Source organism: Schistocerca nitens, chromosome 5, assembly GCF_023898315.1.
Source record: "Schistocerca nitens isolate TAMUIC-IGC-003100 chromosome 5, iqSchNite1.1, whole genome shotgun sequence".
NCBI classification, from domain to species: Eukaryota; Metazoa; Arthropoda; class Insecta; order Orthoptera; family Acrididae; genus Schistocerca; species Schistocerca nitens.
The window spans coordinates 459,332,337-459,358,317 of record NC_064618.1 but is presented as its reverse complement, the minus strand read 5'-3'; the positions used below and the strand labels follow the sequence as shown (position 1 = coordinate 459,358,317).

At 44.8% G+C, this 25,981-nt stretch overlaps 1 protein-coding gene across 1 annotated transcript in view; it reads left to right on the top strand.

Annotated features, from left to right (window-relative positions):
• Positions 1–25,981, top strand: part of LOC126259782 (bestrophin-4) — a 568,776-nt gene that overhangs the window by 500,345 nt on the left and 42,450 nt on the right. Inside the window, exon 8 of the mRNA XM_049956790.1 lies at positions 20,566–20,793. Within this exon, the coding sequence (XP_049812747.1) occupies positions 20,566–20,793 (228 nt within the window). The remainder of the gene's footprint in view (positions 1–20,565; positions 20,794–25,981) is intronic.

The following is a 25,981-nucleotide window of genomic DNA, read 5'->3' as shown; positions in this document are numbered from 1 at the left end:
ATTGTAAATTCAAGAGTTATAGAACACTTTTGTATAGTCCCTTGGCTGTAACATTCTGGTGTTAGATGCGGTCAACTGCGGCAACAGTGAACCCGTATATCGCTTAGAAAACTCTGATCGTGTGCGTAACAACGCCGTCAAGCAAGTTGGCACCGGATGACCTATCTTCACAAGTTCTTGTAAAAGGATTGTAGTACTTCTTTGTAATCTGGAGCACCTAGAGAAAAAGTGATCAGCGTCCTCGATTTCTCCACAAGACCAGAGACGTGTGTCTGCGATGTGGAGCTGTGAATATGTTGACGGAAATATCAATGGTTAAATGAGAGCAGTGTTAATGTAGCATTAGACATTGATTCGAAAGAATAGTTGTGCTTCTGCCTTGGCTTACAGTACATAGACTAACGAACATTTAACTGCAGGTCTTTTTCTCACAAAACGTGCTGGCCGGCATAGAGCTTCCCGCGCTGTATATTCGATGTGGAGGCTGATGATAGCAGGCAATGAGCGGCCGCAATGGTCTGTGTTGGGCGTGGGCACCGTCGCGAATCTGTGTCAAGGTCATGGGCTGCGGCGTGCGACCTTCACCTCGAGGGGCCCACTAGCAGCTCCAGCGTCTGAATCGGCACCGCGCTTCCTCGCCAAACTGAACAACCGGAGAGTATACCCGATGTTCAGTGGCGAAGGAAAGGTGGCCAAAGACGTCACTGAGACCTGGACTCTTCAGCTTATGCGACAGACACATAAATAACAGTAGATACCGGCGCGCAGGTTGATGCCGTGTTAATTGACACGTTCGATGATGTTCCACGCTGTCGCATAGTTAAAAAAAAAAAACGAGAATATGGAATTTCAGACGGGCCGTGTAATTGGATTGGTAATTTCCTAGTAATTAGAACACAAAATGTCATTTCTAACCATGAGAAATCTTCAGCCGTTAACTCTAGCAGTAAAAAACCATTTTCCATAACGCACATTACCGTGGGAGGGGGCGGGAGGGGGGGATACCTTATGCCCATCTTTAAAAAATTGAAAAATAAAGCAAAATTCGTTACTTGTTGTCGACTTATATCAACAACAATATTTTTAAAGACGTACTGATGTATAAGCAGGGTCAAGAACCGAAAATACTGTTCAGCACAGCCATCCGGGGTGGCCGTGCGGTTCTAGGCACTACAGTCTGGAACCGCGCGACCGCTACTGTCGCAGGTTCGAATCCTGCCTCGGGCATGGATGTGTGTGATGTACTTAGGTTAGTTAGGTTTAAGTAGTTCTGTGTTCTAGGGGACTGATGACCTCAGATGTTAAGTCCCATAGTGCTCAGAGCCATTTGAACCATTTTTGTTCAGAACACGCTTAGCAACACCGAAATTTGAGTAAAGTTTATTACCATCGGGAAGGGGGCTGTGCGTACTTTACGTCCACTGTAAAAAAATTAAAAATCCATCTTTCGTTAACTGTTGTTTTTTATTCACAAAGTACTATTTACAGAGATATAGATGCGTAAGTAGGTTCCTGAACCTGAAAATACTGAAGATGACATTAACAAGGAAAGTGATCTTCACTTCTAAGACTTAAAATTTTTGGGTTAAATTTAACCGAAACGTTCAAAACATTATGGAATCTGATAGAAGAATTCATTAAAAACAATAAATATTTTTGAAATATATAAATTTTAAAGGAACTGAGTAGATTACAGAGTTTTCAGAAAGTGGGCATAAAGTTCCTCCCCCCCCCCCCTTTGGTGTTGCGGGGGGTAAAAGTAACTCCCGTGTACTCTGCGTGTGTATTATAGTACCATTTCTTTTAGCAGTTTATATAAATAAACTTAGTGGATAACGTCGGAAGTTCCATTATGCTTTTTGTGGAAGATGCTGTTGTTTAGAGAGAATTAGCAACGCTAAAAAGTTACAGCGAAGTGCTGCAAAGCCTATAGAGGATCGACGCATGGTGCCGTATTGGCAGTTAACCCTCAGCATAAACAAACGTAACGCACTGCGTATAAGTATGCAGATAGAATTATTATTGCCAGATAACAACTCTGCAGTTCAGCCAAATCGATAAAATATCCCGGAATGTGTGTACAGAGTGATTTAAAGTGGTCGGCCACATAAAACTAATTGCAGGAAAGGAAGACGCCAGACTGAGATTCAGTGGAAGGATTATAAAGAACTCTACTTCACCCACAGATAAGATAGCTTACAAAACCGTTGTTCGAGCAATACCTGAATGTTGTTCGTCAGTCTGGGATTCGTACCATATGGACTGATAGAAGCGGTAGATAATATTCGTATAACAACAAGAAGTTTCGTTAAGAGTTCATTTACTAAGTCTGAAAGCGCCACGGAGAATTCAGCCAACCCCAGTGGCAGACGATACTTGAGAGACGTTCTTCATCGTGGTGTGGCTTAACTGTCACAATTCCGAAAGCGTGCATTCCCAGAAGAGTCAACTAATACACTACTGGCCATTAAAATTGCTACACCACGAAGATGACGTGCTACAGACGCGAAATTTAACCGACAGGAAGAAGATGCTGTGATACGCAAATCATTAGCTTTTCAGATCATTCACACAAGGTTGGCACCGGTGGCGAGACCTACAACGTGCTGACATGAGAAAAGTTTCCAACCGATTTCTCATACACAAACAGCAGTTGACCGGCGTTGCCTGGTGAAACGTTGTTGTGATGCCTCATGTAAGGAGGAGAAATGCGTACCATCACGTTTCCGACTTTGATAAAGGTCGGATTGTAGCCTATCGCGATTGCGGTTTATCGTATAGCGACATTGGTGCTCGCGTTGGTCGAGATCCAATGACTGTTAGCAGAATATGGAATCGGTGGGTTCAGGACGGTAATACGGAACGCCGTGCTGGATCCCAACGGCCTCGTATCACTAGCAGTCGAGATGACAGGCATCTTATCCGCATCACTGTAACGGATCGTGCAGCCATGTCTCGATCCCTGAGTCAACAGGTGGGGACTTTGCAAGACAACAACCATTTGCACGAACAAGTCGACGACGTTTGCAGCAGCATGGACTATTAGCTCGGAGACCATGGCTGCGTTTACCCTTGACGCTGCATCACAGACAGGAGCACCTGCGGTGGTGTACTCAACGACGAACGTGGATGCACGAATGGTAAAACGTCATTTTTTCGGATGAATCCAGGTTTTGTTTAAGAATCATGATGGTCGCATCCGTGTTTGTCGACATCGCGGTGAACGCACATTGGAAGTGTGTATTCGCCATCGCCATACTGGTGTACCACCCGGCGTGATGGTATGGGGTGCCATTGGTTACACGTCTCGGTCACCTCTTGTTCGCATTGACGGCACTTTGAACAGTGGACGTTACATTTCAGATGTGTTACGACCCGTGGCTCTACCCTTCATTTGATCCCTGCGAAACCCTACATTTCAGCAGTATAATGCACGACCGCATGTTGCAGGTCCTGTACGGGCATTTCTGGATACAGAAAATGTTCGACTGCTGCCCTGGCCAGCACATTCTCCAGATCTCTCACCAACTGAAAACGTCTGGTCAATGGTGGGCGAGCAACTGGCTCGCCACAATACGCCAGTCACTAGTCTTGATGAACTGTGGTATCGTGTTGAAGCTGCATGGGCAGTTGTACCTGTACCTGCCATCAAAGCTCTGTTTGACTGAATGCCCAGGCGTATCAAGGCCGTTATTACGGCCAGAGGTGGTTGTTCTGGGTACTGATTTCTCAGGATCTATGCACCCAAATTGCGTGAAAATGTAAACACATGTTGGTTCTCGTATAATATAGTTGTCCAATGAATAACCGTTTATCATCTGCATTTCTTCTTGGTGTAGCAACTTTAATGGCCAGTAGTGTATATTGCTCGCGCCTGCTTAGGTATTGCAAAAAGATCATTAAGCTAAAATTAGAGATATTCGAACTCTCACAGCGGCTTACCACCAATCGTTGTTCCTGTGGACTATTCTAACTAGAAGCGAGAAAAGCGGAAGTGACAATGGTGCACAAAGTATCCTCTGCCAAACACCATAATATGACTCGTACATTGTAAGTAATCTGTCTATGGGTTTAACCCTCCATTTCAGTGACAGGCCACTCCACAAATCAAAGTATCGCTTTGACATTGTGTGGAAGTTAGGTGCACAGACAGCAGTTACCACTTATGAAGAGCGTATTAAATTGACAACTACAATGTGACCTCTCAGCATCACACAAATCGCAGGGCAACCACTTTAATCAGGAAAAGGTGGGTCGTTTGTCGCCTTTCCCTGAATGTGAATGTTCTTCATATCTCAATCTCAATTCCGCTGTTGAGCAGGACGCGTCAGGTCACTAGGGGGAATCGAAGTTTCTGTATAGGTTTGCACGGGTAAGAGAATGCATCCGCAAGTCTCTTATCCGATCGCCGTTGCATTCCGTACAACAGCCAGGCACGTACCAAGTTCTTTTAAGTACCCGCAACAAAGAGGAGTGGAGTGCAGACAGCAAGAACGAGTATTGTCACGAGGAATAGCTGAGGATATTCCGAGAAGCTGACTTTAACCAATGGGCGGTTAAAACAAGCCAGGTGTTGTACACTATACAACGGCGCAACCGGTGGAGAGGTAATTCATTCGGTTTACGCCAGGTCTGTCAACATGCTTCAAACTGTCCTGATTCATCGACTGTTGCTACGAATTAAAAGTTGGACGTATTTAAATGCAAATAATATCAAATTTTAGCTCATTTCGCTCTGCATCGAAAAGTGGTACAAAATATTTTTGTTCCTTATTTAGGTTTCAACCTTTAGCTGAGAAGAAAGTTCGTATGCATTTCTTTAACACGGAACAAATGTCTCTCTTAATTTACATTTCGTAAAATAAGAAAGTAGAAGCCTGTCATGGCTGCACTTCAATACAACATTGTGCGCTGTGCTGCTTGTTGTTGTTGTTGTTGTTGTTGTTGTTGTTGTTGTTGTTGTTTTCAGTCCGAGCCGGCCGCGATGGCCGAGCAGTTCTAGGCGCTACAGTCTGGAACCGCGCGACCCCTACGGTCGAGGGTTCGAATCCTGCCTCGGGCATGGATGTGTGTGGTGTCCTTAGGTTAGTTAGGTTTAAGTAGTTCTAAGTTCTAGGGGACTGATGACCACAGAAGTTAAGTCCCATAGTGCTCAGAGCCATTTTTTTTTCAGTCCGAAGACCGATTACGCCTCCCCCCCTCACACACACACACATACATATATATATATACTGCACTCCTTGATGCCACAGAATGTATCGTATCATTCGATCCCTTCTTTTAGTCCAGTTGTGCCATATTTTTTTCCACCAGTTCAATACAGACCCTCCTCATTAGTTACTCGATTTGTCCACCCAGTCTTCAGCATTACGCTGTAGCACGATATTTCAATAGCTTCAGTTCTCTTCCTGTCTGCACTGTCCGCAGCTCGTGGTGTAGTGGCTAGCGTTGCTTCCTCTGGATCATGGGGTCCCGGGTTCGATTTTCTCTGGTGTTGTCCTCGTCATTTCATCATCATCATTCATGATAGTGGCTAGATTGGAATGTGTAAAAATTGGACTGTGTAAAAATTGGGACTTGTGCGGGCGCTGATGACCGCGCAGTCGAGCGCCCCACAAACCAAACATCATCACATGTCTGCACTCCTTTCGTCGCCGTTTCACTGCTGTACACGTCGGACAGGTACCTTCAGACAAGACTTAATAACACTTAAATTTACTAGCTGTATACGCTAACTGCCGTCTTTAGCTACTGTAATAAAAGTCTTAAGACCAGACGCCTTTCGCTTTATTTTAAAGCATCTTCTGTGGTCACTGTAACAATATAGTTTTTTCTCTTACAATTTTGTTTGTTATGATCATTATTTAAATTTATATTCATTGTTAACAAACCCCTTTTTTTCAGAAATGGTTTTTCTTCTATAATCAGCCTGCATTTTATATTCTCTATATTTCAGCCACCATCATTTATTTTTCTGATCAAATAGTAAAACTCATCTACTGTATTTAGTGTCTCATTTTCTAATATAATTTCTTCGGCATAGGCTGATTTAATTAGACTACAGTCCATTACACTTGTTTCATTTTTGTTGATGTTCATGTTATAACCTCTTTTCAAGACACTGTCCATTCCGTTCAACTACTCCTCCAAGTCTTTTGTCGTCTCTGACAAAATCACAATATTATTGGCAAATCCCTAAATTTTTGAAACTTTGACGTGATATCAAGTGGAGATAAATTGGAGACAACTGAGTTACGAAAATTATTCTAATATTTTTTCTTGCTGTTTTTATTTGTTCCCATGGAATTTTACTCTCTTTCCAAATTTCCGTTTGGTTTCTTTACTTCTTGCCCAATGTACAGATTGAATAACATCGGAGATAGGCTGCAACCCTGTCTGAAACCTCTGCTTCATTTTCATGTTCTTCAGTTCTTATAACTTACAGATACATCACAGAAATTGTAGCATTATATCCTAGCTGCTGAAACAGATTTAGTGAAAGTTGGGTCGTACATTTCCGCAATACCGGGAACTCAAATGAAGTTGTGGTACAATGCGTCACACATTGGATTTTGTTAAATGTTAGTAACATAGTTCGTTTGTCACATGTACGTCAATTCACCATGATAGTAAATCATGTCAACCTACTACATTTCTCACTATAACAAACATTGCTTCATGCAATCGTATTCATGATCCCAAGTAACACGAAAATTGTATAATAACGTTGGCGACATCTGTAGATATAGCAGCGAATATCTGTCTGTATCTGCACAATCTTCTCTCCGTAAAATAACTACGTGTTATTGCAAACATCTGAATATGCGCAGACCTCCACTTATCTTACCATCCCTACATTGCGGTTTCGTACGGCGACTACCACAGAATTAAAAGACCTTACAACAGCCACTGGAGCTGCTACGTCCAACAGTAGTAGAAAACAGCTTGCAAGAATTGAGTTTCTGGCCCACACCTTCTGTGCCTCTCTTAAGAAAGTAGCACTACACATCTCTCCTCCTCTCCATCTGTTCGTACGTCAACAGCAGTTACTATGCCGAAAGTCTGTTTCGTTCAAAGACGAGTCAAAATTCCTTTTCACGAAAGATAATGGGCGTATAAATGGCTCTGAGCACTGTGGGGCATAACATCGGAAGTCATCAGTCCCCTAGAACTTAGAACTACTTAAACCTAACTAACCTAAGGACATCACACACATCCATGCCCGAGGAAGGATTCAAACCTGCGACCGTACAGTTGCGCGGTTCCGGACTGAAGAGCCTAGAACTGGAAAGTAATGCCTCCGAATTTTTTATGCCAAACTCTTAATTTTGACTCTTTATTTGATTTAAAAAGTAAATCAAATAAACGTTATTAACAGTCTACATTTTTATTCTCCATGCCCACATATTTACTTCTCACCGTAGTCAGGCCGGCCGCTGTGGCCGAGCGGTTCTAGGTGCTTCAGTCCGGAACCGCGCTGCTACTACGGTCGCAGGTTCGAATCCTGTCTCGGACATGGATGTGTGTGATGTCCTTAGGTTAGTTAGGTTTAAGTAGTTCTAAGTGCTAGGGGACTGATGACCTCAGATGTTAAGTCCCCTAGTACTTAGAGCCATTTGAACCATTTTTTGAGCCATAGTCACCATGTCTCCCAACGAGAGACCAGTTTGTTGATAACGTCATTGTCGAATGCTTGACGGAGCCACAATCCCACCTCTGCTTACACCACCTGATCACTATCGGAGTGATGTCATCCAAGGTTTTCTTTACGTATCGGTAACAGATGAGTATGAGATGGGGTCAAGTCGGTACTATACGGAGACTGATCGATTACAGCGAACCAGTTCAAATGGTTCTGAGCACTAAGGGACTTAACTTCTGAGGTCATCAGTCCTCTAGAACTTAGAACTGCTTAAACCTAACTAACCTAAGGACATCACACACATCCATGCCCGAGGCAGGATTCGAACCTGCGACCGTAGCGATCGCGCGGTTCCAGACTGTAGCGCCTAGAACCGCTCGACCACTCTGGCCGGCTAGCGAACCAGTGACGTGGGGTTCTCGCAGATGTTTCTGCACTCGTGTGTGGTCTGGCATTGTTATGCTGAAGTAGACGGTACCAAAAGATAACGTTATGCATCTGGTGAAACATCGACGGTGTGGTGTACTACGAATTGCTTCCCCTAGGTTAAACCATCAGTGCTGACATTTATTGTCAACATCTGAGACGTCTTGCAGGTGCAGTCCATGAACCATGAACGAGGAGGACTGCGTGAAATGATCAGCTCGACTGACAAAAAACACTATAGAGGAGTTGGGTTGAAAAGTCATTCCGCATCCACCTTATTCGTCTCATCTTGCACCCTCATATTTTCACCTTTTCCGCTCTCTATCGAACAGCTTTCAATGAACTTCCTTTCCAGATAAAAATACTCTCTAAACATTTCTCTCAAAACCATCTGATTTCTACAGTCTCGGAATCGAAAAGTTACCTCAGCGGTGGCAAACCGTTGTAAATAGTGAATGTAAATATACTACTGATGAATAAAGTCTCTCTTATGTGAACCTGACGAACCTATGCACCACACCAATACATTCTGAATACAACGAAAGAATACACAGCTGGTTTCCCTTTCAGTAATCGCATTTAGATATTGTTTGCTGATAAGATCATGTTGTGCCTTTTGTATCGTCTACGTGCGTGTGTCGGAATTAGTCAATGGCAGGGTTGTTGTCTTATCGTCCCGCGATATTGCTGTTCCCTTGTTCGGGATCCTATGACTGTGACGTGAATGTGTAATTTATGGATTTAGGAGAGCCACACTAAACTCCTTGCAGGACCTCAACGGCTCGACGATTCTAGCGCCCGAGAGTACAGACGTTGCTCGCTCGGCCGTCCAGGATAATAGAACCACGTCACATATCTTGAAACAAAAGATGGCCTTGTTTACAATAATACAAGTATCCACGCGGGCAACAAGCATGTTAACACGGCGATCTCTGTTGCAGCTTCCCGTGACGCAGCAGAAAGAGTCGCGTCTGTAGCAGTGTGTTCCACGACAACACTCGACAGTACAGTGCACCACATATTCATTTGTGAGAAGTCCCGTACAACATTACTGTGACTGTATCCGTGTGTGGTGTCTCACTGCAGAACAAACGTTGGCGATTGCATCCGCCATCGTCATACAGCCATTGCACCTGGCTTAATGGTATGGTGTGCCACTGGGTACATAACACACATCCGGTAAATGGTGCAGGAGGCGCTATATTCATAATTTATTATAGCTAGAGACTGTACCCATCTTCAAGGTTTCAACCCGATAACGCAGGACCGCATGTGCTGCCATGACATACCTCGATACAGAAGGTGCTATGCTATCGCCATGGCTAGTACGTTCTTTTCATCTCGTACCTACCTACCTACCTCAGATGCAAGAATTAACCAGTGTATACGCATAACTTTTTCTCGTTGTATGCTTGCTTGTGGCATCCTGGCGACCAACTCGCCCTCTGTATTCGAGTTGATATGATTATTGTTTTACATGATTATTGTTTTACACGTATTGAATTTGAGAGTGACAGGATTTTCTTGTTGTATGAGACGAATGCGACCTTTCGTCTTGTAAGATAGCACTGATTTACTCGAGTGCATCCTTCACCGTTTCGCCAATAGGTCGGAGTGTGAGAGGTCACAAATAGCTGATTCGAGGTTTTGACGATTGACACTTCATAATTTAACAGCCGTGCTCTTAGTTCGTAAGCTGCATTTAACTGAATTTCTTCACTCTCGTGTTAAACCAATCGAAGTGTAACTTCACTTTGTTGAATCATCAGAGGTTCCTATAGAGTTTCAGTGGGCAGCATGAAGCCGTCAGCAAAGAGCAGTGCCTACGTATGACATGTTCCCATTATTAAAAAAAATAATAAATAAATTCAATTAAGGGTGGCAAAGCAGACTTCTATTATTGTCCTATTCGACTGACGAAAACTCGGTTGGTGCCTGTTGCACAATGTAAGTATCTTACGGTATTACTGTTTAGCTTCAGGATCTAGTGCACATATTTTCGTAGTATCTCGCGTGCTCTCATCAGATACCATACCAGTTCACGAAAAACTGCATAGAACGCGTACTCTCTGTCCGAAAGAGACAACTGGATTGTCACATCCTCCTCTCTGTGCTATTCCAGTAACAGGTGTTAGTTGGTTGGTTGGTTCTGAGCACTATGGGACTTAACATCTGAGGTCATCAGTCCCCTATAACTTAGAACTACTTAAACCTAACTAACCTAAAGCCATCACACACCTCCATGCCCGAGGCAGGATTCGAACCCGCGACTGTAGCAGTCACGCGGTTCCGGACTGAAGCTCCTAGAACCGCTTGGCCACAGCGGCCGGCTAACAGGTGTTAGTAACTCTGACCGCTTGCAAAACTATATAAGATTTGTATACAATGCGTGTCACAATTAGTACCGAAAGTGAGAAGGGTGAAAGTGTACGTGGAGAAGTGGGTGAGGTGAGAGGGGGAGGGGGAGGAGAAGGGGGGAGGGGACATCGAATGATGAGCCATCTGTATGTTCTCGAACCAGCCCTGCTGCCAGCACTATTTGGACTGCGGTGCGACGTGATGGGTGTGGGCAGTCCACGGTGCTAACAGCCTTCAAATCAGGCACGCCAGTAGTCAAACACATCACTTGACCTTCGATGTAGCTTTTCGTTTTCGTCCTTGATGATAATGACACCGGGCGAAGTGGCGCCATGGCTAAGACTCTGAGCTCATATTCGGGAGCTGTGGGGCTAGAAATCTCGTCTCGCTAACATGATACACGCATTCCTGTAAACAGCATTATGTGAACAACGTAACTTTACTTTTAACAGTGCCACTGTCGTGCTATACCTGTCCTTGTTTAGTGACATTTAGTATTCCGTCTCTAATGGCCGTGATGTCGACGAGACGTTGAACTGCAACATATATTTATGAGTACGTTACATTAACGTGCCCTGTCATTAATACTAAAGTGATACCTCTTAACAGAGTCTCACATGCTGCAAGTCCACCATACCATTGTGCCGACTGCCGAATAGATCTGTTCTACTACAGCGGCATGGTTTACCGTTTCTTTTTGATGACGTCCACAACTACGTTGGCTTTGGTGGTTTTCTTGATTCTATAGCTATTCTCTCTGCCCATTCTTATGATTTTCACTTACCCCTATCGTTACTTTGATGTATTTATGAGTGTTCTGGAGATCTCATCATGACAGTAATGCTTTATGAATGGAAGGAGTTAAATACAATAAATAATATACACAGTAGACTATTAGAAACTAAGTCTGTCAACAGTGTTAATAGCAAAATACCCTGAAACTGTTACATATTGTTTGTGTCTACGTGGGTTAAATTTAACGTAGTAGAATTAGCAGGGAAGTTGCTACTAAAAATGCTGTAGGCAAAAAGTTAAGTTTTTATCTACGTCTTACGTTTTGCAAATATTTTCCAATGTTCTGCCTGTAAGTGCTCCTTCACACTGGTATCGATCCATTCGTTATAATTCCGTTATGCAAGATCCAAACCAAACAACTCAAGGTATCCAGAATCAATATTTCACTCAGCAGCGGAGTGTGTACTGTTTTGAACCTTCTCGTCAGATTAAAACTCTTTGTTGGACAGGAACTCGAATCCGGGACATTGATTTCCGTGGACAGTACTCTTACTGCCTGAGAAATCTACGCACAACTCATGACCTCATAGTTTTCTGACGGCCAGTACCTCTAAGTGTCTTCGATCAGTGTCATTGGTTTCACCCATTGCATAAAAAATGAATATCTCTATTTTGAATACTATGTTGGTGGGTTCACCTCTTCGCAAGTGATACTGTAATACATGAAACAATGATCCGTGACATAATTTGTGTCACACCACTCTGAAGGTAACCCAGATGAAGAAAGGAAGCCGACACATGAACTTACCAAAATCAGAGAAACACAATCTAGAAGAAACAATGATAAACGCAATAATTTACATTCTCTTAAACAAACGTTATTTTTAATAACCATCAGAAACTGAAAACGACTATCCCGTTGAAGAATATGTAGGAAAAGATTGTGAAAATTTGGTTTGTACATTTATGACAATCCCTGCCTAAAGATTCAATTGACACAATGGCAATTACAAAAGGGGTATGCTACATAGAACTCTACGAAAATGAAGCTGAAGTAAAAACAAGAGAAAGCAGCTAAACAGAAACTAAACTACTGACATGCACGATATGTAATCAGAGGATCTAGCAGAGAGCAAGCATACAGGTCTCAGAAAGAATACACCTAGAACAAAATACAGAAGGACAACACAAACAAGAAGACCGCTTGTGCCTTTACTATTTCCAGTCGTAGCACCGTTCTGCCCTTCACCCTTGTCCACACTCTGCTCTTTCGATTCCTCCACTCCTTCTTTTCCAGTTCTCTTCCCCCTCGACTCTGCCCCCTACTGACCTCTCCTTTTCCCCCAGTGCCTTCCGTGCTCTCCACTCTCTTATTGCCCCAGTTCCTCCTCTGTTCTCCTCCCTCTCTCCTTCACCGTCACTGCTCCTCCCTCCTGCTTCACCACTTTCGCATTTACTTTTCTGCCCTTTTCCTTCACCACTCTCCCCTTCCCTTTCACAGCTTCCCCCTTCTTCCCTACACCTTGTCCCTATCTCCCTTCAACCCTTCACTCTGTCTCTACTCTCCATCCACCCATTTGCCTTGTTGCCCACCTTCACCTCTCGCCTCTTCCCCATCGACTCTGGCCCCTACTGACCTCTCCTTTTCCCCCCAGTCCCTTTGTTCCCCCCTCTCCCCCCTGTCCCATTCATCATGTCGCCTTCTCCTCTCTCCTCTTCACTTTACCTCTCTCTAATCTATTTCTTCCATCTCCCCTGTGCCTTTGGCAATATCCCTCTCCCTCCCCTCTCCCCTCTGCCCTCTCCCTTGACCTCCCCTCTCCCCTCTGCCCTCTCCCTTGTCCTCCCCTCTGCCCCCTCCCTTGTCCTCCACTCTGCCCCCTCCCTTGTCCTCCCCTCTGCCCCCTCCCTTGTCCTCCCCTCTCCCTTGTTCTCCCCTCTGCCCCCTCCCTTGTCCTCCCCTCTCCCTTGTTCTCCCCTCTGTCCTTGTCCTCCCCTCTCCCCTTGTCCTCCCCTCTCCCCTTGTCCTCCCCTCTCCCCTTGTCCTCCCCTCTCCCCTTGTCCTCCCCTCTGACCTTGTCCTCCCCTCTCCCCTTGTCCTCCCCTCTGCCCTCTCCCCACTGTCCTATCCCTCCCCTCTCTCCACTGTCCTTGTCCTCCCCTCACCCCTCTGTCCTTGTCCTCCCCTCACCCCTCTGTCCTTGTCCTCCCCTCACCCCTCTGTCCTCCCCTCTCCCCTCTGCCTTTGTCCTCCCCTCTCCCCTCTGCCCTTGTCCTCCCCTCTCCCCTTGCCCTTGTCCTCCCCTCTGACCTTCTCCTTATCCTCCCCTCTGCCCTCTGTCGTCCCCTCTCCCCTCTGTCGTCCCCTCTCCCCTCTCCCCTTTACCTTGTCATCCTTTCTCACCTCTGCCCTTTTGGCTTGTCGTCCCCTCTCACCTCTGCCCTTTGCCTTGTCGTCCCCTCTCCCCTTTACCTTGTCCTCCCATCTGTTCTTCACTTTCTCTCCCGTAACATCCTTAACTCTGAAGCAGAAAAATACAACTAAATATTTTTTTATTTGCTAGCAGTTCGCGAAATCTTCCCTCTTCTCTACAGCTACTTACAAAGGGAGATAAACATTTTTCTGCCCTGCTATAGTATCCTAACCACCTTGTCACAGTCTCTGAAATCGTTAGGAAGCTGTCATTTGAGCTGATGCCCAACAGTTGGAAATATCTGTTGTTACTCAACATGACATACATTAACTTTCAGATTGGCAACGAAGTGCACCAAACTCGGGCGTCACAAGTTAATGATGCTTAGAAAGTCGGATGAATTGTTAACAGTTGTTTTTGGGGAACAAAGTATGTTATTCAAGTGGAAGCCTATCATTCTTTTAAATGAAAAAATGCACATTTCCCAATCTTTATATTGCCCTGGCGGTGACACGAGACTGTTAGGCATCGGCACACTTGTGGAGAAGGTGGAGACGCGTCCTCGTCGACAAACTGCCGCCGCCGCTCCTCCTCAAGGCAGCCCGGCGGCCGACGTGCCGCGAGGGGAAATCTGGTGACAGCTGGGCGGGCATCCAGCGGCTCACGGCCGTGTTTACAGCTGGCGAAGCGGCGCGTGAGCCTTTTCGCTGATGCCAGCCGTTGGGGGCGTGCGAGGCTGCGACAGCGGCTGCTGCTGCCGCCCGTCTTGTGAAACGCGAGCCGCTCATAACTGGGCATTGTCTGGCAGCCGACGCCGTGCCCCGCATGCGTCGGACGTCCGATCAGCCGCGGCTTCCCTGACCCACATGCGGCGGCACTTCACAGTACTGTGTGTGCCCTGCGTCGCATCATTCGAACCGGTGTCGTCATCTCTGTTCTGTTTCCGCTGTTGTAATAAGATGGGTATTTTCTTTAATTTACTGGCTTTCAGGAAGTTTCCAGACAACCATCTCAACAGTGGAATGTCTATCATGACGATACGAACATAAAGACAACACAACAGCCAATCCTCGAGCGGAGAAATCTTCGACCCGGCCGGGAATCTTACCAAGGCCCCTTCGGAGAGCAATTCACCGCGCTGACCGCGCAGCTACCGAAGGGGGCTACGAGGAGTATTCGTATTGTTTCAACTATCACCACGAAGAAAAATGTTGCGATCATGAAACTGGTTGATGATGTTAGTCCTTGTCTACATATTCACCCTTCCATGCCACAAATTTTTACCAACGATAGAGAATGGCAGAGACCTCGCTTTTAGAAGTCTGCATTATAGCTGATCACGAAAATTCCGACCTCGAAAATAGTGCCGTTGTCAGTATGGAAATGTTCAGCATGCACCGGCTTCTTCATACGAGGAAACAGGAATTAGTCACATGGTGGTCAAGAGAATACGGGGTGGAAGTAAAGTTTGAGAGCCGAAAAAAGTGATATGTCTTACTTTCTCTCATGCAGAATTAGGTGGGTCATTGTCTTGGAACAAAAGTTCATCCTTGGACAGCTTCCTGTAATCTCATCAGGAGATTTCGGTAATACGCTACTAACAACATTTGCGCTTACGAGCGTAATCTTGTTTACACCTCACATTGGCAGTCACAAAAAATAGCCATTCAGCATCAAATTCCCCGATAATGACTGAGTAGGCCTATATTCAGCTTCTTCGGCGGTAGTGAATCCACATGTATCCCATTGCTTACATTGTTCTTTCATTTCAGGGTAATACCGATATTCCCAGCACCTAAAGAGGTAATCTGTTTTGGCTTGCCACAGCTGCAAGATTTCCAAATTATTTGCTGAACGTGAATTTCGTGACATGAGCTGCAATGGATTTGGATGTATTATCCAGCTGTGACACTAAAATTTTTCGCGGACCGGGACTCGATCTCGGTTTTCCGCTTATCGCGAGCAGTTTTACCTTGACCACTTTTTCATTTTTTTTTCCTAAGGTGAAAAATTTCGGATGAATTGGGATGCGAACCCGCATCCGATTTGTTTTTTAATTTTTTAAGCGGTCGCCTTACTATTATTTTTTATTTTCATTTTTTAATCCGAGTCTGGCTTGCCTCCCAGTCTAGGAAGCGTGCACGCTGCCGGTTTGTTAAAAATTAGTTTTACTGCAATTAAATTTTATAGAACGGTTTTCAGGATTACAGAACGCAATACCTCAGTTAGGTGTGCTGATAACAAAACAAATTTATATATATGGTCATAATAATCATAGTTCTTACTCTAAAATTGAAGTTTACCCATTAACTAGAAATTACAGGATACAAGTAACTAAGGAAACAGTTTTGTGTGGGTCTCTTTTAGTTGTACAGTGTAAAAAGAATAATGGAAAACTCTTTTAATTAACATAGGACGCAGTGACAAAAATAATTCAAAGATACTTCTGATGTACGGAAACGTACCTGCAACCACTCGTTTTGAAGAAGCCGTTTGGAGACTTGCTTCGTAAAGCGATCGCCGAGCCTATGATTTGGTCATGACAAAATAACTTCACCTGTCTAACCCACTAACTGGGGAGGTTCCAACTGCAGGGCGGGTTGGAGAAAATGCCGTCTAGATATTTAGCAAAAGTAAACTGGTATTTATTATCTTTTCTCATTATGTGGTGCCATGTTAGCAGAAATGTCCAAAAATTCGGTCTCGTTCTTGGGCCCATTTCTGGAAAGATAAAGAACGGCCGTACCCTTTATCCAGGTGACGGGATCCATCTTTGAAGGGGAAAAATAAATCTCGTCCGGACACAAGATCATAATGGGGGCGATCATGTGCGTTGCCGCCCGGAGATAAAGGGCAGTACCTGCTGGAGAAGGAACCATACGCCCGCCGCCGAAGACGGTGTTCGTCCGTGTCGTTTACATTACACCCAAGCAGAGGGGTTGTCCAACAGGGCGATGACATGGACTTTCTGTCGCGCCTGGTATTTACCGGTAACAGCGATGTACCAGGTGGCGCTCGTTTCCGTGGCGTGGTGTGGTGTGGTTGATGAACTGCGAGCCACACCACCGCCCACCTATGCCTGTGGATGACGCTCTTCGACAGCATTCGTGAGATGAGTCCCCATTAACAGATGATAAATACCTCGCGTAGTGGGAGCCATAGTGCGAGGAGAGTCTGAGTGGACATGTATTCCAGAAGAAAAAAGATTGATACGTGATAGCGCTGGTGCAATGTGGGCCAGGGCGATCGGCGGTTGACGTGATGTAGGTGCGAGTTAGTCGACCAAACGTCCCGTGAGACTGTTGAGGCTGTGATCCCATAACTTCAACATCGTACTTACGTAAAGAATTTTTGCGCGCACATGGACAGTGACCAGGGCGAGACCCCCTCTTCGCTTGCGGAGTGCGACGCTGTCGTACTTGACCTTGAATATGTGACCAGTACTGACAAAATAACAGAGGGCCGCTTGGATACGGCGCCCCATCACTATAGAGACAGATAAAATTTGTGCGATATGTGTTATACGGAATGCAGTATAAATGTTAATAAACAGCACATTTTAACGTGTCGACTGCTCGTAATAACTGGCATCGAACGCACGTCCTGTTGGTCTGAATAAGACGCAGGGAGTTGATTCCCGTGGTACGACGGATGTCTAGAATAAAAAAGATTCCTAGACGCATAGCGTCTCTATCGTCCTGAACGGAGCCATACTTTCATCAGGGAGTCCCCTTCCAGTGGTCATCGCGCAGGATTTGGCGAAGTTCGTATATCTGCCCGCACTGCTTTCCGTATTGTTCGATCCACCGTGTTGCCTCTTGAACCACCTCGTTGATACGTACGATGAAGACATCCCCATAGGCGCGACATTTGAATGTGCGTTCTCCCTAGGTGAGCTCTGATAAACCTCAATGCAGGTCGCAGAGAAGCGTACATGATCGTTGAAAGGGAGCAACCTGACCTTGCGATCGATATTGATGTTGTCATCCGTCCATTGACCATCACCCTCGACGAAGCGTCACGAAGTAGACGCATAATTAAGAGGACGAAGGCAGATGTGAAAGCCATTCGTTGCATCACCTTCGCAAGGAAGATGTGTTTCACGTGATCGAATGCCTGATCGAAATCTACGGAAATCATGGCTCCCTGCAGTCTATAGACAGTTGCAATGGCGATGACGCCTCTGTAATGACATGGCGTTGATTGTATGTTAGTATCTACGCCCAAGGATGTCTGTGCAAGAGATAGGACCACCACTTCGGCTGTCCCTGCGTGCTTCCCGGCCCGAGTCAAATCTCCATATGTAACAGTCCACGTCCTTTTATCGTAGTCTTACGTACGTCTTCTTTTAAGGTCGCGACATTACTTGAATCCCGCTTAGGAAGAATGACGCCATCACACACAATCTGGACCCTTTTTATCGTGGTATGCCCCGTCTCGGGTTATGAAACTTACATTTGATTTGTATACTTCTTTACTGTATGTTCTAAAATTCATCTGACACGTGCCTGAAGAAGTTAGTCCTTCAGCAACATTGCTTCTGATGCCTTTTCCTGTCAATTTCCAACTAACTAACTTGGTGTCCCACCTCTGGTTACGTAAATGTTGACGGAATGTGTTACTCTAACTTTTCCTTCTCCTCCGCAATACGAAATTTATCTAAAAGCAACAAACTGTTTACATAAGTGTGTTCTTCGTCTCGTTGCCTTAAATACCTAAATTTCAAATAAACGAGTAGTTGCGCCTAGTAGACAGACCGCACGCAACACGATTTCAAGCATGCTGCAGTGTTTACGGATCAGCGACTGTATTTACTGACGACAGGGCAACTTGTTATGCAAAGACAGTTCTGTTTATAGCTTGAATTGATACCAGACTTTTCCTTGACCCTCGGGCGCAGCAGATGCCTCGTACGAGTATCATAAAAATCCGTATAAACAGGAGCTATGAATTTTATAGAATGGCAGCATTGTGACGCAGGCAAAGTAAGCGATTTTGTTTATTATCTTACGAAAAAAGGATCAAAATTACATTGTTATTCAACTGTTATTACCGGTTTCGGCCAAATAAGATCATATTGAGATTTAAAACTAGAATAAAGATAATAAAAAATTAGTTAGTTCCTATCACCTAAGCTATTTATATATACAAATGTGAAAAAGTTTACCTAAAATATAGGACTGTTACTACCTGTGGTGTTTGCTGTTTATTACCTAGGCTAAAATACCAATAAAAAATTAGAATATATCAATTTAAAAATACGCAGGACTCAATGACAATTATGTCTCAAGCTTCTACATTTTATGTAGCTTCGTTTTTTTTTTTTATTGTGTGACAAATATAATGGAGAAACTTTTTAAAATATTATACTATCGCAATAATGAAACTATAGCAGAATAGCAGCTCCATTTCATAATTTTTAAGTTGCTAAATTTTAATATATTTTATAGATATTTTAACCTTGGTAATAAATGTACCAGCAACACAACAGCACACATCAATAGGTACATAATTTGTTGCTGGTACTCTGTCGTAACAATAACGCCAAGTTTGACATATATAATCAATGAGCTTTTTGTCTTCTCAGTTATAACGACGGCATACTCGCTGTTTGAGGTAGCAATCGCCCTGTATTTCACGTAACCTGGTATACTTATTTCTCTTTATTCTAGTTTCAAATCTGAAGAAGGCTTAATTCGGCCGAAACGGATAATTACAGTTAAAAAAACGCGATTTACACTGTTGGGTTCGTAAAATAGTTTAATTTAAAATAAAGTTGACATAATACGATTTACGTATGTAGTATGGTGGGTCCATTACAGTCGTTTACAACCAAAGTGAATGAACTGTGGCAACCACGTCGGCTACATATTGAGAGAGAAAGACACACAAACAAACACACAATAATTAAAAATATTATATAAAATTAACATTATTATTTTCATATGTTATTTGTTCTTATCTCCTAATAGAGTTCGTGACAGTTGAGCGGAGTTGTGCTAAAGTGGAGTGTGTGGACATTGCTACAGAGCCCAAGACACTTCAGGAAGTCTTCTGCTTTCACATTCGTTGGCTTCGGCAACTAACAAACAGTGTAACACATTCCAGTCTAACATGGACCTCGTCTGAGGATGGGCAAACCAGCCTGAAAGCATTGAAAGTGTATTAAAAGTAGCTAGTAATACATATCGCGCCCGCCCGGTTGGCCGTGCGGTCTAACGCACGGATTTCCTGGCGGGAAGGAGCGCCTGGTTCCCGGCACGAATCCGCTAGGCGCAAATGTATCAAGGTCCGGTGAACCGGCCAATCTGTGGATGGTATTTAGGCGATTTTCCATCTACCACGGCGAATGCGGGCTTGTTCCCCTTATTCCGCCTCAGTTACACTATGTCGGCCATTGCTGCGCAAAAAAGTTCTCCACGTACGCGTACACCACCATTACTCTACGACGCAAACATAGGGGCTACACTCGTCTACTGTGAGACATTCCCTTGGGGGTCCACCGGGGGCCGAATCGCACAATAACCCTGGGTTCGGTGTGGGGCGGCGGAGGGGTGAAGTGGACTGCGGTAGTCGTCGTGGGGTTGTGGACCACTGCGGCTGCGGCGGGGACGGAGCCTCTCCGTCGTTTCTAGGTCCCCAGTTAACATGCAGTACAATACAATACATATCGCAGACTACAACACACAATACTACACTGCCAGACAGGAACTAAATTCTTAGTGCGGCTGTATGCTACGTGGAAAACGCTGTCTATCCTAGCAAGAGCTCCAGGCTGCATGTAAAGGTATTACTGTTCGCCTATGCAATCGGAACATCCACGTAACTTTGTACTGAAATTTTTTTTTGTATTTTTTCTTTGTTTTACACTGCTGCCAGATGAATCCTAGTGATGGTTGTGGTACAATCCTCCGAAACGTCTAGTGTGAACGGCTGCGTTCTGAATTGAAGCGGCAAGGCGACTGACTCGTGGTGTGCTCATATCCACAGGCGGCCTACATGATCGTCGACGAGATGCACGAGGAGCACCCCGAGCTGCTCAAGGACCAGTACTGGGAGGAGGTGGTGCCCACGGAGCTGCCCTACACGCTCGCCTCGGGACACTTCCGCCGCTCGGAGCCCAAGGGCTCGGCCGAGACGTTCGTCGTCAAGGAAGCGGACTCCATGTACGCCAACGTGCCGCGCTCCAAAGTGCCCGTCGAAGACTACGCGGATTACGTGAGTAGCTGCCGCCGGAACTGCACCGCTTCCAGGACCTTACATACACTTTCCTTTCCCACGATTTCCTTGTGTCGATATGTTGCAGATTATGACACAGACCAAAGTACGGTATTTCCTTTCATTCTACATTACGTTAACGTCGTTTAGCGACCGTCTTGAGTGTTATTATCAAAAAAACATCGTTGGCTTTAATACATAATGTGTTTCAAAAGATCCATCTGATTTCACAAGACATTGCACCATCTGATCAAAAGAATCCGGACACCTATTATATCGGGGAGAAGATGGTACCAAGTTCAATGAACATACAGTTTTAGGGAAAGCGAATGAAGGGTGGGGGGAGGGGGGGAGGGGGGGGAGATAAGGTCCATAGATATAAATCTGGAAAGATATCGCAGATTAAGGACGAAATCACGTACGTAATTTTGTGACACTATTCAGATGTTTGGGGTTATTATAGGAGTAGATAAATTGTGAGCAGTCAGTTTGCACCGAAAGAGTGTCACAAATGTTCTGTGATCTCAAGGCACTCGTTGAGAGCGAGCGAGCGACGTGTTCGAGACAGTGTTCGCATAAATTCGAGACAATGTGATTCAGGTGCTGTTCAAAAGGGACTGTGCTTTATGTGTCTTATCTCTTAGGATAAGTATGTGGAGGACAAGATAAGAGAAGAACGTGCCTGGGGATGCTCATAATACACGTCAGTTCGCGCCCTTCATGAATGGGACAGGAAACAAAGACACTAGTCAATGAAACTTCCTGGCAGATCAAAACTGTGTGCCCGACCGAGACTCGAACTTGGGACCTTTGCCTTTCGCGGGCAAGTGCTCTACCAACTGAGCTACCGAAGCACGACTCACGCCCGGTACTCACAGCTTTACTTCTGCCAGTACCTCGTCTCCTACCTTCCAAACTTTACAGAAGCTCTCCTGCGAACCTTACAGGAAGTTTCATATCAGCGCACACTCCGTTGCAGAGTGAAAATCTCATTCTGGGGACACTAGTCAATGCTTGTGCCAAATACGATCCATCACACACTGCTTGTAGAAAGTGCACATCTGCAGATTAGAGTCAGGCTTGTAAAGTCAAAGCATGACAAGTACTGTATTTCCAGTTCAGTATTTCAAAGAACAGCCCTAGATAAGATGTGCAGTGCTGAAAATTTTCATCCGAGTTGCTCTCTGGCACCAAGTGCAGTCAAGGCTAATTTCGACGTTACCATACGGTCACGTGACCCGCTACCATTGACGTAAATCATGTCAGTGAAGTGGGTGTATCAGGCTGGCACGGTAATGTGGGTAAACGTGGAGACATAACAAAATGGTAAAAGGGGCTATTGTGTTCAGATGTGCCTTTTATCACACGACAAATGAAGTTGCCTGGCTTTTAGTACATCAAAGTGGACTGTCCAACGTGTCTGCAAAAATGGTGTACCGCCCTTCAGCTATGTAACATGGCGTAAGAATAGTGGTCGTAAGAAGATTCTGTCAGGGAGTGGAGAGAAGCATCACACCTTATCGGTGATTATTAGCTTCAAACACGACATGAATTGTGAATGCAAGTCCTTCTTAGACGAGTTTCTAGGTGCACGATGCGAAGGGAACTGCTTACAATGGACATTTAGAGTCTAGTACCTCGCAATACGCCGTTGCGCACAAGGCACATAAAACTGCACGTCTTCATCAACTCAAAAGCTGGACAGCAGGAGACTGGAAGCGCGTAGCGTCGTCCATCGAGTGCAATTTTCTTCCTTTAAAAATGACGCAAGGTGTCGAGTGCACCAACGCCCAAGGAGGCGTTTATTGTGTATCGTGTGGAGGATGCAGATCGGGCTGGAGACAGTCCTGTGATGTTTTCGTGGTGGTGTCATGACTTGGGTCCATTCGTTCAGATAACGTAAATATGAACCAAGATGTTTACTGCTACATTCTCGGTGGCCAAGTGTCGCCCGTTCTCCTGCATCTTTAGGAATAGTATTCTGTGGACAGTCCAGTCTTCCAACATGACAACAGCTGTGTTCACACGGTTGCTTGCATACGTTCCCAGTTTGGCGAATACTCAGGCACCATATCGCATGGCTCGCTAAATAACCCGATCTTAATCCCTTATAATATGTCTGGGAACAGGGGGTGAAACGTAGAAATCAAAATCCCCGAAATATGGTGGCTTTACGGAAGGGGCGACTAAGAATTCAACACGCGGGCTGTGTCCTGGCACGAGTGACGAATACCATAGCACTCACTTTCGATGCACAATCTCTCCTCCCCCCTCCCCATCTTCACGCAACGCTGACTGGACGGGAGGAGGGAGAAACTGTGAACGCACTGGATTTTCGCGCTCACGTAATCGCGACTTACTTTTTCATAATCGAAAAAACGTCCTTCACAAATAAATGTTGGTCGAAATATTGTACCACTTTCACAACCTCGTGATTAAGACGTGGAAACTGTACCTGAAGCAGTGCTAATGTCCTGAACAATTTTGACGTTACAGGGATTTGTCTTTAAAATGGGAATTACCTTGCAGTTTGGCTCTGAGCGCTATGGGACTCAACATCTTAGGTCATAAGTCCCCTAGAACTTAGAACTACTTAAACCTAACTAACCTAAGGACATCACACACACCCATGCCCGAGGCAGGATTCGAACCTGCGACCGTAGCAGTCCCGCGGTTCCGGACTGCAGCGCCAGAACCGCTAGACCACCGCGGCCGGCTTACCTTGCAGATCAATCGGTTACGACACACATGCAGAGGTGCGCTTTCAACTGAAACCGCAAATGGTCTCGAAAACAGCTCGAAAAAAAAGTGTAAGACTGGCAGAGTCTTAAAAATGTTTAGGAAACGATCCTCGTAATTCTTTCAAGGTCACAAAGAATTCTTCAAACATCGCGTTTGCTCTAACGGCAGTGAGCTTAGTGAACTGGACAGTGTTTGTCAGAATATATTCCTTCTACAACGCGGTTTTTCTTTTAAATCCATCCCCACTAAGTCAGAAGATGTTTCTCACCTTGTAATGTCGCACAGCGAGCAGTGTGCACTCAAGTCTACTTTAAAGTTACGGTCCAGAATCAATTCCAAATGTTGTAGTTTTTGTTCTTGCAGTCCGTTTTCGTTCATAAATTCAACAAGAGCAAGTTCTGAGTCGAAAATCGTTCCACGCATGGCTCTTTGCTTGACCAACGTACTTTGCAGTAATAGGTATATACACTAATAAGCCAAAACATTATGACCATTGCCCACCGTGATGTTGGATGCACATGACGCGGTAACAAAAGTTTGTAAGCGGAGCAAACACGGACGGGGGATCTCCCTAGCAAAGATAAGGGCTGCAAATGAACATATCCATTGAGATAAACGACTTTGACAAAGGGCGGATTATTATTACGCAGAGCCTGTGAACAAGTATCTCGAAAACAGCGAAGCTGGTGTTCAAGTGCTACTATCGTGAGCATACACGGAAAGAGGTAGGACAGTGAAACTACTGCTAGGCGCTAAATGGTTGGACGTCCACTAATCTTCACACAACGTGGGATTCGGAGGCTTGTCTGCTCTATAAAGTAGGATAGATGGTGATCTGTGGAATCTCTACTGAAAGAGCTCAATGATGGTGCACGCCCAAGTGTTTCGTAGCACGCCGTTCTCCTACGTTGTTGAATATTGAGCTCTGCAGCAGACCACTCCTACGGGTTCACATGTTGACGCAGCGACATCGTCAGTTAGGATTGCAATGGGCACGGGACCATCGGGATTCGATCGTCGATCAGTAGAAACGTGTCGGCTCTTCGCGTGAATAACATTTTTGCTACCTTGCGTCGATGGTCGTCTCCACAAACGCCGTCATCGAGGTGAACGGCGGCTCGACAGCAGTTGCGCGCCACGAATGCAGGCAGGTGGGAAGGGTATTACGCTATGTGAGACATTCTCTTGCGCTTGCGTGGGACCTGTGGTAGTAATCGAAGACACAATGTCAGCTGCAGATCACCTGAATCCCTTCATAATTGATGGCTTCCCCCAAGGCGATGTCACCTTTCAGCGATATAATTGTCCGTGTCTCGGAACCAGAACCGCGCTACAGTGGTTTGAAGAGCACTGTAGTGAACTCACGTTGATGTCTCGGCGACCAAATTCGCCTGATGTAAATCATACGGAGCCCATCTGGGTCGCTATCGGCCGCCATCACCGCGTACGAGAATCAGCAGCCCGTTGTTTACGCGAATTACGTGACGTGTGCATAGAAATCTAATGCCACATGCCTCCAAAAACCTACCAACAAACTGACATCCGATACGCAGAATGAATGATGTATTTAATTCTAGAGGCGGAAAAACAAGCTATTAACCAGGTGGTCATAATGTTTTGGCTCATCAGTGTAAAGTCTCCATGCTCTTCGTTCAGTTCCATCGAAAACTATTCCAACTGACAGTGAAATATTGCGCGCGACTTAAGGAATTTTACTGTTTGTACTACCAATTGCAGGCCGCTGGGGCCGAGCGATTCTAGGCGCTACATGGTTAGCGGTCTGACCCTTACGCCAGAGGTCTCGTGTTCGATTCCTCCTCAGGCACTTTTTTTTTTCTTCTGTTGTTTGCAAAATTGCAGCGCGTTGTTACAGAAGAATCGTGAAATTAATTCCCGGGAAGACTGTATAAAAATTCATTCTATAATTCACCACCAGTTATGGTTACCAATATTCCGAGACATGATTCATGACTGGTTTGCCTCAAAATTATCAGAAACTCAAAACATTTTCGTAAATGTTAATGGGCATATTTTTGTACAGATTTATTGCAAACGTCCTGTGATTGTAGAAAATTCGCTTTTATATGTTGCGCAAGATGTCGCAAAAATTATTGCTTTGTTTGTTTTTACGATAATTACCACTGCGGTTCTTGTTTATAATTATTATATGTATAAAAATTGAATGTTTCCCAATCGAATTTGTTATTCTGATTAAAAACCCAATGATTCTCCTTATATATACAATGAAAAATGGAAAACCCACTGCCATGAATTGTGTTGTTGGACAAAAAGAAAATAATTTTTATTCAGTAATGTAACTAATTTGTTAAAGATAATGTAGGTTTGGAAACTTTCTGAATAATTGGTGGAATAACAAAAGAAAATGAAACAGAAGAAAAAAAGTGCCAGAGGAGGAAAAGAACCCGAGACCTCTGGCATAAGAGTC